This window comes from Sitophilus oryzae, unplaced genomic scaffold (assembly GCF_002938485.1).
Source record: "Sitophilus oryzae breed Bouriz unplaced genomic scaffold, Soryzae_2.0 scaffold_1576_pilon_pilon, whole genome shotgun sequence".
Taxonomy (NCBI): Eukaryota; Metazoa; Arthropoda; class Insecta; order Coleoptera; family Curculionidae; genus Sitophilus; species Sitophilus oryzae.
Window position 1 is genome coordinate 16503753 of NW_022146254.1, and position 13224 is coordinate 16516976.

Genomic DNA, 13224 nt, shown 5'->3' on the forward strand with positions numbered 1-13224 from the left:
AGGACATCGAGTTGGCGAGTCATCAACTCGAGGGAGGAGGGTCATGGTCAGGTCCTCACAATAGGAATTGACCTCAAATCCAAGGAGGCCATAGAGAAAGAGGGACATATCCTCTATTATAGATACGGGACAACACCCGTATCAAACACAGGTCTTAGGAGAAACCAAGTTAAAGAGGTGGAGGAAATAGAGACAGATCCTCCAGCCTCCACCTCACGGGTTCCTCAGCCGGAGGCAAGCTCCTTGACTCTGAAGAGCGGCACAGAGGGTCAAACTTCAACCGTGGAAGGGTGTTTCCCCTCTACAACAGGGGTATGATGGGTTATAGACTGTGTGATGACTCAAGGAAGGGGGACATAATAGATTTTTAAGGTCGCAGTGATTAAAACCCCCTCTTACTCATTCTACATTCTAGACCTGTTACCGGTGTTATCGCAAATCTATTATAGATATAGAGGATATATTCTCTATTATAATAATAGACGATATATCCCTATTTCTCTATTGCCTTCTTGGATTTGAGCTCAATTACACGGCAAGGGTTAGTCGGTTCAATTCTACAGAGCCCCGCATGTAGAAGTAAGGGATACAAGAATACAATAGGTTGCAGGTAATAATAATAAAGTAAATAACTTTATATGATTAAAACTTAAAACCGCAGAATAAAAATTTATTTAAAACGTACAATAAACCTTCTCAGCTAAGCATAAGATATAATAAAATAATCAATATTCCTTTCAATATTCTCACTTTCTTGGGGAGTAAAATATAAGTGGACCAACATTTTTTGGCTTGTTTATCTCTTTATTACCACAGGGTTTTCTACAGTCATGACTTGAGCACAAAAACGAAACTTGCAGTTTACCGAGCAATAATAATCCCCACCATGTTATATGGAAGCGAAACATGGGTGTCGTACCGCCGACTCAGAACAGAAACATATGAGACAACTATTAAGAATCAAATGGTACCACCATGTCTCAAAAGAAGGTATCGGTCCTGGAAAAAGCTAGCTGCGAGAGCGCTGAAGTCATGATCACTAAATCCTGCTTAATATGAGTTGGTCATGCATGCAGAATGCAAGAAAACCGTCTACCGAAATCTCTCCTTTAAGGTAAGCTTGCAGACCGTAAGAGGAAACCGGGTGGACAACTCAAAGGATTTTTTCCACGAAAACTTAAAAGGAATAAACATGCAGAATCAGTGGGAGGAAGCAGCACACGATAGAACGCAATGGACAAGGATTTTAAACTCAGTTAACAACGACAACCAAAGAGTAAAGAGGCAACAAAGTAATGAGAAGTTTTAATGTCCAGAGTGCGGAAGATAGATAGCATCACGTATCGCGCTTTTCAGTCACAGAAAACGTCTTGCTTAACCATCTTCTGATACGTGTCAAATAGTTGTCAGCGAGTAATAGTTGTCAGCGAGTAATAGTTGTCAGCGAGTAATAGCAGTAAGTAAGTAAGTAAGTTGTCTATCTGATTAATTTGACTCTATTTAGCTTTGGTGACCTGTGTCACTCCCCAATGCAAAATTGCTAAAATCGTAACAGAGAAGCACTGCGGAGGAAAAATACTTGTAGCAACAAAATTATTTTACCGTTTTTAAGTAACTAATTTTAGCAGTATGTCCCTATAACCTATAATTATTGATATCAGAATAATTTTCTGTAAACATTTCCTCGATATATAAACAAATTTAAGTTCAGTTCTAAGAATATACATGTGCAAAACAGCGCATTGCTTTAACAAAATGTTCTTCAAGTGCATTGTTTTTCTGTCTATTTTATGTGGTTTATTTGCTTCAGGTACTAACATATTAAGTGAAATTTAAAATAAATGTTTTATTAATGCTATTGATACTTTTTGTTTTAGATTGCATACTTCCGTCAAGCAAAACATACTTTGCATCCACAGAAGCCGTAAGTTTATAACAATAAAGGCTCACACATACCTTCTTTTCCAGCTGTTATTACAGACTTTTTAACTATAAATTCAAACTCCCTTAATTTTTGCATGCACATTATCATTCTGTTTTATTATTTACCATTTTATTTATTTATTATATATCATTTTCGGTTTGTCCTTTACTCCTACGTGGAGCATAAGGCTTCACTAAATGCTCTCCAGCGAGTTCGGTTGTTTGAAATTGATTTAACATCTTACCTTTTTTTTACTTTTACTTTTTCTGCTGTTTTTCTTTTTACGTTTACTGTTTCTATCTACTTTTTAATTGTTCTTTACCACGTATGTCTTGGACAACCATTTCTTCTACTGTTTTGTGGGTTCCTCAATTAGCTCTGCTAGCGATGTTGTTGCCCCTTCGCCTTGCAATGCAATCCGCTCGCTACTACTTCGTCCAGTATCGCCTCTTCTAGAGCCGTTTGCTGGTCAGTGGTCAATGCTATTGGTCCCTTTTTTCTAGTAGTGTTTTTGCTTTTGTTTTGGTTTGGGAGCAAATCCTTTGTGGATCAGTCGGAGGTATCTCCGTACTTCTGCTCCGCTAAGACATATTTTCAGCGGATCGTCTAGACCGCCTGGTTGGTAGGTTGGTCAAGTTTGCCCCCCGTACTAGAGGAAATTCAAAAAGAGATATACCAGTATTTTGCACACATTTTGCACAATTTTGCACACCATAAATGATATTTTGCACACTTACATAAGAGAAACTAGAGCGGTTTTTTTAAACGGGGGGCAAACTTGACCGTTCCTTCCCATTTGTTACGAAATTGATTTATTTCTATGTATATGGATTCGGCTAATTTTGCACAATTTTGCACACCTATTTTTAAATTTTGCACAACCTCCTGACGAAAGTTATAAGGAGTTGAAAATTTGAAATCCCCCCCATCTGTAAATAAATTGAATTTTGTTTATATCAAACGAATGGGCTAATTTTGCACAATTTTGCACATCTATTTTAGAACTTTGCACACCTTCCTGACAAAAGTTATAAGGATTTGAATATTTGAAATTTCCCCCCCACCTGCCAGAAAATTGAATTGTGTTTATATCAAACGAATCGGCTAATTTTGCACAATTTTGCACACCTGTTTTTGAATTTTGCACATTCTCCTGACTAAAGTTGTGCGGGTTTGAAAATTTGCAATTTCCCCCCTCTCTGCAACGAAATTGAATTTCGTTTATATCAAACGAATCGGCTAATTTTGCACAATTTTGCACACCTATTTTAGAATTTTGCACACCTTCCTGACGAAAGTTATGAGGGTTTGAAAATTTGAAATTTGTCCCATTGTGTTTGAATTGTCCCATTTAAAAAACATAAGTATGGGTCATATTTGAAAAGGATAGATCTCAGCGACGTGGAAAACTGTACGGAACCCAGACTTCACCTTTTCGATAAGTTATAGGATAACCGAGATATGAGGATTGTCGAAAAATGCAAAATTTTCAAATTTGCCAGGTATTTGAGGAAGTAAGAGGGCTAAGACAAATCTGTGTGTAGAATATTTAGTTTCATAAATGTTCTTCTATGCAAGCTATAAATTATCGAAAAGGTGAAATCTAAGTTCCGTGCAGTATTTCACGTCGCTGAGATCTATCATTTTCGAAATATGAGTCATACTTATGTATTTTTAAATGGGACATTTCACACACAATGGGACAAATTTCAAATATTCAAACTCTTATAACTTTTGTCAGGAGAGTGTGCAAAATTCAAAAACAGGTGTGCAGAATTGTGCAAAATTAGCCGATTCGTTTGATATACACAAAATTCAATTTCGTGACAGATGGGGGGGAAATTGCAAATTTTCAAACTTTCATAACTTTAATCAGGATAGTGTGCAAAATTCAAAAACAGGTGTGCAAAATTGTGCAAAATTAGCCGATTCGCTTGATATAAACAAAATTCAATTTAGTTACAGATGGGGGGGGGGGGTGAAATTTTAAATTTTCAACTGCTTATAACTTTCGTCAGAAAGGTGTGCAAAATTCAAAAACCAGTGTGCAAAATTGTGCAAAATTAGCCGAATCGATGTACATAGAAATAAATCAATTTCGTAACGAATGGGGGGGAACGGTCAAGTTTGCGCCCCGTTTAAAAAACGGCCCTGGTTTCTCTTAGGTAAGTGTACAAAATATCATTTATGGTGTGCAAAATTGTGCAAAATGTGTGCAAAATAGTGGTATATTTATTTTTGAATTTCCTCTAATACGGGGGGCAAACTTGGCCGACCTCTGGTTGGCCCAGGCTGGGTAGACGAAACGGTAGCTTGTGTCGCTTGCAGAGTCTAGAAGTAGGCTACCGATTCTTACTAGAGGAGATGATAGCTTGTGTGCCACAGTAGCAGTGTAGTTACGCTGTACTGTTCGGGTCGCTCTCAGTGGTCGGGTAAAACGGATGTGTGGCCGAAGGAAATATATATTATATTTCAGAAATCTGCCTAAAGCTTAGCCCGATCCTATCGTGTTAAGCCACATCCAAAATTCCAAATACACGTGCTTTGATTAAGGCTTGATTAAAGTTTGCAGAGCTTCAGCATTTGCCATAAAATATCGAGCAATTTGTTACAAAACCATATAAATTATATATCACTGTAATCACAAAACTTCAATCTATTTCCGTATTGTAACAGAATTTTAAATTATGTCTTTATTTTCGAGAAAATTTAGTCCAAACATAAGGAATATTTTGTTGATGTTTGACCTTTAAAATCATAAAAATCAAGAAGTTGTCTAAAAATGTACTACAATACGGATACAGTATAATCTTTTATATTTAATTTCCTTCTTCATTTGTGGTAAAAATATCTAGCCAGTTTTACATAAAACGTTAAATGCTGAACGCTTATTTTGCTACTTTATCGGAGTAGTGAAATGGACTCTTAACTTAATAATACTTTACTTCATACTTTTAAACAATTTTACCAGTAACTGTGTTTTGCTACAATTGATTTATTGAAATATCTTATTGGGAATAACTTTTTCCCAGTAAGATAATAAGTTATTTTTATAAATTCATGGATAACATATACAATAACAATTATTTATTTTTGTAGCTGAACTGGACAGATGCTAGAGAAGCCTGCATTAATGTTGGTGGGGAGTTGGCTAGTATTATAACGAATGAGGAATACAACTCTATTGAAACATTTTTAGTCCAGAACAATAAAAAACCAGCAAATAAATGGTGTAGGTACCATATGATCGAAAAAAAAACGGTATTGCAGGTGAACACACAGTCTGGTTGCTAGAACAGAAACGCTAAGTTCCTGAAACGATATACGTGTATAATAATGTGCACGGACCTTAAGTTCCAAAAATAAAAATGCGTTTCTATGGTAAAATTATTTAGTTTTCATTCTTTGATAGATGTCAAAATAAAAAACATTAAATCACCACAATACACAATACAAAATAATTTTACTTTTACACTGGACTGAATCAGCAGATGATTAAAACTAAACTAATGTTTATAAAAAAATAGCCAAGCGAGTAAAAACCAACCTTTCCAGTATACATACAGTGTGTCAATTTTAAAACTTCCCACCCTTAATATCTTCCTTGCAGTTAAAAATATGAAAAATCGGAAAGACACGTCAATTTTATTAGTAAGGGGGACACTTTAAATGAATATTTTTGGCCTTTTTCTTTCAACCCCTTAGGAGGGGTAGATGTCACCCTTACAATCTTAAATGGGAATGGGGGTCAAGTGGCACATCGTTTTAAAGGACATTTAATTCTCTTTTCAGCCGTATCCTACTTTGTTGCTTTTTGTCCAGAGATTTTCTAATAATCGCGTTTCAAAGATGCAGAAACAATTAAACATGCCTGCATTGAGATTTTGGTTTTCAGGCTAGTGTTTACACAAAAATTATTGCAGTGGATCTCCTTGTAGTATAAATGATTAGAAGATTAGGTGGCAACATGGACGTAGCCATTACATTTTTCTAGGGGGTCGAAATTCGAAATACTGATAAACAGAAAACATCATAAACATTAACGTTTCCTTCCTCAAATTCGAATGAGTGGCAACCTCTAATCAGTTTCACAGGAGGAATTGTAAACATTCCAGCAGGACGGTGCTCCAGCTGATTATTTTTTTCCGGTCCGACAGTGGTTAAACGAGAGATTTGCAGGTACGTGGATTGGCAGAAGGGGACCAATTGAATGGCTTTTTCTCTTTCTGGGGGTGGGGGACATCTTAAATCCATTGTTTATAAAACACAATCTACTGATACTGATGATCTTAAAAGGCGAATTACAGCAGAATGCCAGTCAATTCCCGGTGAAATTTTCCCAAATGTTAGGGAGGTGTTTGAAAACAGACTTTATTACTGTTTACGGGAAAATGGACAACATTTTGAACAACTTGTAAGGTAGGGCATCGTAAGTAATCTTCTAATCATTTGTACTACAAGGAGATCCATTGCAATAACTTTTGTGTAAACACTAACCTGAAAACCAAAATCTGGTACGTTTAATTGTTTCTGCACCTTTGAAACGCGATTATTCGGAAACCTCTGGATAAAAAGCAATAAAGTAGGATACCACTGAAAAGATAATTAAACGCCCTTTAAAACGATGCCCCATTCCCATTTAAGATTGTAAAGGTGACATCTACCCCTCCTAAGGGGTTGAAAGAAAAAGGCCAAAAATATTCATTTTAAGTGACCCCTTACAAATAAAATTGACGTGTCTTTCCAATTTTTCATATTTTTAACTGCAAGAAGGATATTAAGGGTGGGAAGTTTTAAAATTGACACACTGTATAACAATACAAATACCAAACTTAGTTTTAATCATCTGCTAATGATGCTAACATAGTCCTTCTCTAACAAGAAAAAAAATGATCCTATACCTAAAATAAATCGTTTTTAAGTTATTTAAGATTTAATTTGAAAACGTTTATTTTTGTTGATTTTATCTAGCTTTCTTTGACATTAAGTGTCAAACGGTCAGACAATTTATTTCCATCTGTCAGAAAACGAATTATTTGAATCTCCTCTACTTATTATAAATACTGCCTGCTTAAGAGTTCAAAAAGTGTATTTATAAAAAAATATATCTCGTATTTTCGCTCTTTTGTGATATCTAATAGTTGATATTATTAATAATATACCGATGTATGATCGAAAAAAAAACAGAGCAAAGTTGGCTTGAAAATGGTGATCGATAACATAAGGCTTTTTGAACAAAATGTCACAATATGACATGGCCAGATCTATTGTTTTACATCAGTTAACGTTTAAAGTCATATGTTACTGGTTAAAATCAAGAAAAATATACGCTTTAAAACTAAATCTTAAATAACTTAAAAACAATTTATTTTAGGTTTAGGAACATGTACAGTCAAAAAGTAACGAATTAAAAATTCTTTTCACTAGTGAAATAAAAAAATTCGGTTTCTATTTGAAAAAAATTATATATGATAATTTTTTAATCTCAATGCAGCTCAATTCCAGCTGCAATCGTTATTATATGACATTCGAACAATTTCATTTCTAAAATAGATAGCCACATGTCTTCTCTTTATGGTACAGTGGCTGTGGTAATCATTAAATTTGACGTTTTGACGAGGCTATACACATATTGTTGACAGGCAGTTTCTTTCATCCAAAAATTTTAAATATTTTTTTTTCTCTCAAAAACGGTTAATTTAATTTGGTTTGGTTTAATATCAATTATGTATGTAATAATAGGTATATCATTCAAGTATGTAATAAAAAATGGGGAGACCCATTTAAAATAAGAAAGTTGCTGTCAACTTCTTGTATTTCAGGAAGTGCCGCCATATTGACAATATTTTTAATCGACAGATCTCGTTGTAAAACAATGGTGTGCAAAAAATCTCCGAGTTAGATATTGTCAAGAAAAATGGCGCATCCGCCAGAAATTAAAAATGTATTACTGGTTGCCTGCACAACCGCAACGTATCCGCCAGAAATTAAAAGACTTTTTCAGGCGCCATCTTTTAGTCAAGTCGAGAAGTAAGGGAATCAGACAATAGAATTGTCTGGTATGAAGAAGTACGCTTTCCGAGAATTGGGGAAATTTCGAGAAGCAGTCAATAGAGTATATAAGCCGGAGCCATCGACAGCTGAGACAGTTTTGAAATTTGAATATACCGCGTGGAAATTGAAAATCGGACAATTTGGTGAAGGAATCTTATAAATAGTTAGTTTGTTGTGTGTTATAAGTTAGTAATTGTGTATAAAGTGAGAAAATAAATTCGTTAAGTATTTTATCGTGAGTTTAAATTAGTGGACCCACGGAATCCGTAACAATTGGTGTCGGAAGTGCGATTCAAGAGGATTTTAAGCAGAAATTAAGTGGATTGGAAGATTTTTAGACCGAATTAGAGTATTTTTATGGTTGGTACAAGGGAACAAGCGAAGAAAATGGAGGAAGTAAGCAAATTATTGGGCGATTTTATGGAGAATATGAGAAGAGAGAAGGCAGAAGAACAAGAAAGACTCCGTAAAGAACGAGAAGAAGAGCGAGCCCGACTAGAAAAGAGAAGGCAGAAGAACAAGAAAGACTCCGTAAAGAACGAGAAGAAGAGCGAGCCTGACTAGAAAAGAGAAAGCAAAAGATAAAGAAGAGGAAAAATTACAACGACAAAAAAGAAAAACAAGAAGAACAGGACCGGCTTGAGAAGATTTTCGGAGATTGGAAATTCCAACAACAACAAGATAAACAGGAAGAACAGGACCGGCTTGAAAAAAATTTTCCAAGATTTGAAAATTCAACGACAACAAGACAAAGAAGAAGAACAGGACCGGCTTGAGAAAATTTTTAGGCAATTTAGAAATTCGTCAGAAGAATGAATGGAGGGAAATTTTAGAAGATATAGAAACGCGCCGCCAGAAAAAGACAAGAAGATCAGGACCGTCTTAAGAAAACTTTAGAAAATCAAGAAATTCGACTTCAGAAAAGCTTGGGGAACAGCAACAAGCAATGTTGGAAGTACGTTGCCAGGAACAGCAGAACCACTTCCAAGAAGCCGTAGAAGATCTGGAGGAGCGCCTTCAGCAGAAGATAGAAAGGTTGGAGATGGACCTACAGAAGACCAAGGTACAAGTAAGGACACCTGGCGTTCCGGGAACTGCGAACCTTAAGGCCCCGACCTACGATGGACAAACGACATGGACGATGTACCACCGCCAGTTTGAAGCAGCGGCTGCTGCCAACGGATGGACCGACCACGAGAAAGCAGCAGCACTTGTCATCGCGCTGCGTGGCCCTGCCCTGGAATTGCTACAAACTATTCCTGCAGCCCAACAGCAGGAGTACGAACCCTTGGTTACTGCATTGGACCGAAGATATGGCGACCAACATCGACGTCAACTTTACCAGGCCCAGATCAAGACACGCATGCAGAGGTCCGGAGAGAGTTTGCAGGAATTTGAAGCAGACTTACGTCGGTTGGTACACCTGGCATATCCAGAAGCACCGGAAGGGTTTAGGGAGGAACTCGCCGCCCAGTGTTTTATCAGCGGATTGAGGGACAACGAATTACAGAGGGCGCTACAAATATCACGATTTTCTACCAGCAGCGAAGCACTGGTCAGGGCGCTGGAAATAGAAGCTGCTTTTAGCGCCATCCCTAGACCGAAAATAAGATCAGTAACAGTCGAGGAACAGCCCGAGAGTACCCACAGAAGTTTGGAGGAGATGTGTAAAAAGTTCGACAAACTATGTGAGCTACTAATAAACAAAGGAGTCAACAACACCCAGACAGAGAACCAGAGAAGATTCCAAGATATTAGGTGCTATAGATGTGGCAGGAATGGCCATATCCAACGGGATTGTCGCATCCAAATGCCATTCCGTTCATCATTAAGAGAACATCGGCACATCGGAAGATCCCAGGACATAAGTTGCTATAGATGTGGCAAGAATGGCCACATCAAACGGGATTGCCGCGTCCAAATGCGATTCCGTTTACCATCGAGAACATAGGCACCAGGAAATCAACACTAATGAGCGAGTATTGGCTGAAGAAAACAGAGCCCCTAGGATGTTTTCCGTTAGGAGTCTAGGAAAAACCGCTGACAGTTTGGTGATCAACGGGAAGGTCAATGGTAGAAGAATTGGAATGACTGTGGACACAGGCGCTATGGTATCGTTGGTGCGGACTAACTCAGTGCAAGGATTGAAGATGATGCCTCTTAGAAGAAGAGTGTATTTACGTACAGTTACGGGGGAAATGGCCGTTGTACGGGGAGAGGCTTTCATAGAACTGGAGTTAGGGAATTTGAAGTTTCGGCATAGCGTTTTAGTGGCAGACATTGAAGATGGTTTTATCATGGGTATGGATGTGATCAGTCAACATGGTTTTTCGTTTGATCACCATAGAAACATCCTGAAAATCGGAAATGAGGAATTTTCTGTATCTAAAGAGAAGAGACCAGGAAATATGGAAGAAAGATCATCTAAAATTGTGATGATACCTGGTGATACCAAGAAGACTGTGTTCGAGAAAATAGAGGAAACCTCTGGGTGCCGTGTAGGACGGGTACAAATTATCGACAACGACCTAGATCGACGACGAGCTACCTTGGACAAGAAAATGAAACATCGTGGAAGCACTATCAGAGTAAGGAATTTTAAATTGAGAACCGACAAACAATGGACGACGATACAATTGAGGAAAGATCAAATGAAAGATCCAGACATCGGAGCAATACTACGGCTCAAGGAAGGTAACGGCGAGAGACCACCGTCGCAGTATATTGCGGACAGAGGGCTGGTTTTCAAAGCTCTCTGGGCTCAGTGGAATTCACTGGTGATTGAGAATGGATTGTTAAAGCGCACGTGGGAAAGTGCGGATGGCAGGACCGTAACAACTCAGTTACTGGTACCAAGGAAGAAAGTCACCCAGGTATTGGAAGAAATTCATGGTGGTAAAACTGGAGCCCATCTTGGGGTAAACAAGACCCTGAGCAAGCTGAGAGACCGTTTTTACTGGGTGGATTATTGTGAAGATGTTAAGAAATGGTGTCAACGTTGTAAGATTTGCGCAGCTAGACAAGGACCAAGTACTCGATCTGGAGGAAAAATGGAACAAGATAACGTTGGACGGTCGTTCGAAAGAGTCGTTAGGAAGGAAAGATTATTGGGAATTCATAAGGCCGTGAGAAGTAAGATTACGCTAGCCAGTGACCGGATGAAAGCTCGTTACGACCTCAGAGCTAATTCTACGGGATTTCAACAGGACGATAGAGTATGGTTGTATAATCCACAGCGCAAGAAAGGAAGGTCCCCAAAGTTAACTCCAGCATGGGAAGGTCCTTATACAGTCATCAAGAGGATAAATGATGTAGTGTACCGGATTCAACGCAGCCCTAGAAGTAAGATGAAAGTAGTTCATCTGGATCGATTGAAGAGATACCAGACAGGAAACCTTGATCGGGACGATCAAATTTGAGAAGGGGGCAATGTCAAGAAAATGGCGCATCCGCCAGAAATTAAAAATGTATTACTGGTTGCCTGCACAACCGCAACGTATCCGCCAGAAATTAAAAGACTTTTCAGGCGCCATCTTTTAGTCAAGTCGAGAAGTGCAGGAATCAGACAATAGAATTGTCTGGTATGAAGAAGTACGCTTTCCGAGAATTGGGGAAATTTCGAGAAGCAGTCAATAGAGTATATAAGCCGGAGCCATCGACAGCTGAGACATTTTTTGAAATTTGAATATACCGCGTGGAAATTGAAAATCGGACAATTTGGTGAAGGAATCTTATAAATAGTTAGTTTGTTGTGTGTTATAAGTTAGTAATTGTGTATAAAGTGAGAAAATAAATTCGTTAAGTATTTTATCGTGAGTTTAAATTAGTGGACCCACGGAATCCGTAACAATATTATAGTCGATGTACTTAAACAGCCGTTAAACGGTAGCCTACTAAAATGCCGTTAATAGGTATTGTGACGTCGTTCATGTCGGCGGAAAGTAACGCCTAGCCTTAAGGATTCTGCAAGTGCACCTGTGGGTCAGTGGCTGAGGCTATCGCTTCGTAAGCGAATGGTCCGTGGTTCAAATCTCACGCCGACCAAGACTTTTTTATATTTTTTTTTTGCTTATAGCGTGATCTTATTGCATTGGTTTCACTCTTTTTAGTTGGATTGGTTTAGTTATTTGGCGGGTTGGTTAGCGTGGTTATTTGGAGGGTGTTAATTCATTGGTTAGTTGGTTATTTGGTGGGGTTGGTTGATTTTTACTAATTTATATTTGTTTTTTATATTTTTTATCAGTATCAATCAATTATTTGGTGGGGTGGATAGCGTTGGTTAGTCCATATAAAATTTCTATATTTCATAAAGCCGTCAAGTGCGTCACATCAACGACGTCATACCTATTAACGGCATTTTAGTAAGCTACCGATTAACGGCAGTTTAAGTATAGCCTATTATAGTTCTCTAGGAACTTCTAATGCACGCTCAGCCTGGGACATCCTGTATATATTTACTGTAAAAATACAATTTTGATGATACATTTTTCTTGTAGCTGGTTATTGGTTGGCTGGAATAAGACACTCCGACGGAACATTCTACTGGGATACCACTGGCACAAGGGTTGGAACTAGCGTTGGAGGGTGGCTATTTAATGAACCCAACGATGTTTCGCAAATGGAACACTGTATCGAACTGAAATGGGATGATGAAATGGGATATTCGGGTTGGAACGATATTTCTTGCGACACAAAAAGACGGTACCTATGCCAGAACACAAAAAAAGAAGATTCCAGAGTAAAAAGCTTGGAGGATTATAGCTTCCTAGGTCAAGCCAACCCAAAAAATAAAGTAGAAAATTATAGATTAAGTTTTTATCATCTTCGTTTTCCCCGTAGAAGGTATTAACCTTGTTTATATTCATAGATAAATGTTCCTTCATTTATGTTTATATTATAAGCCGTCAAATAATTTAAAAACTAAAGTTAGTTTATAATTTATAATTTTCAGGAATAAAATAAACCTGAAAAATTGTTAATCCATTCATGTAATCATTTTTATAGAAGAATAATCCAAATAAAACCAATCGTAAAATTGTCTATATGTGTTAAAAAATCATTTTTTCTATCCTAGGTTGTAAAAAATAGACTAATTTAATAATATACATCAAACATTTTATTTTAGACGTTTAAAATATCACCAAACTAGACAGTTATTGTGGTAACTAAATTGATCTAAACCCCAGAATGTGATATATAAAATATAAGTCTGTAGAATCTTTAGTCAGATAACCAGTACCTATCCA

The 13224-nt window shown here is 37.4% G+C and overlaps 1 protein-coding gene across 1 annotated transcript; it reads left to right on the forward strand.

Annotated features, from left to right (window-relative positions):
* The first annotated feature begins 1700 nt into the window (after positions 1 to 1700).
* LOC115879366 (C-type lectin BpLec-like) lies at positions 1701 to 13018 on the forward strand. Its single transcript, XM_030896148.1, has 4 exons — positions 1701 to 1810; positions 1878 to 1924; positions 5024 to 5156; positions 12475 to 13018. The coding sequence occupies exons 1-4, from the start codon at positions 1726 to 1728 to the stop codon at positions 12825 to 12827; spliced, it is 618 nt and encodes a 205-aa protein (XP_030752008.1). The 5' UTR covers positions 1701 to 1725; the 3' UTR covers positions 12828 to 13018.
* Positions 13019 to 13224: the final 206 nt, after the last annotated feature.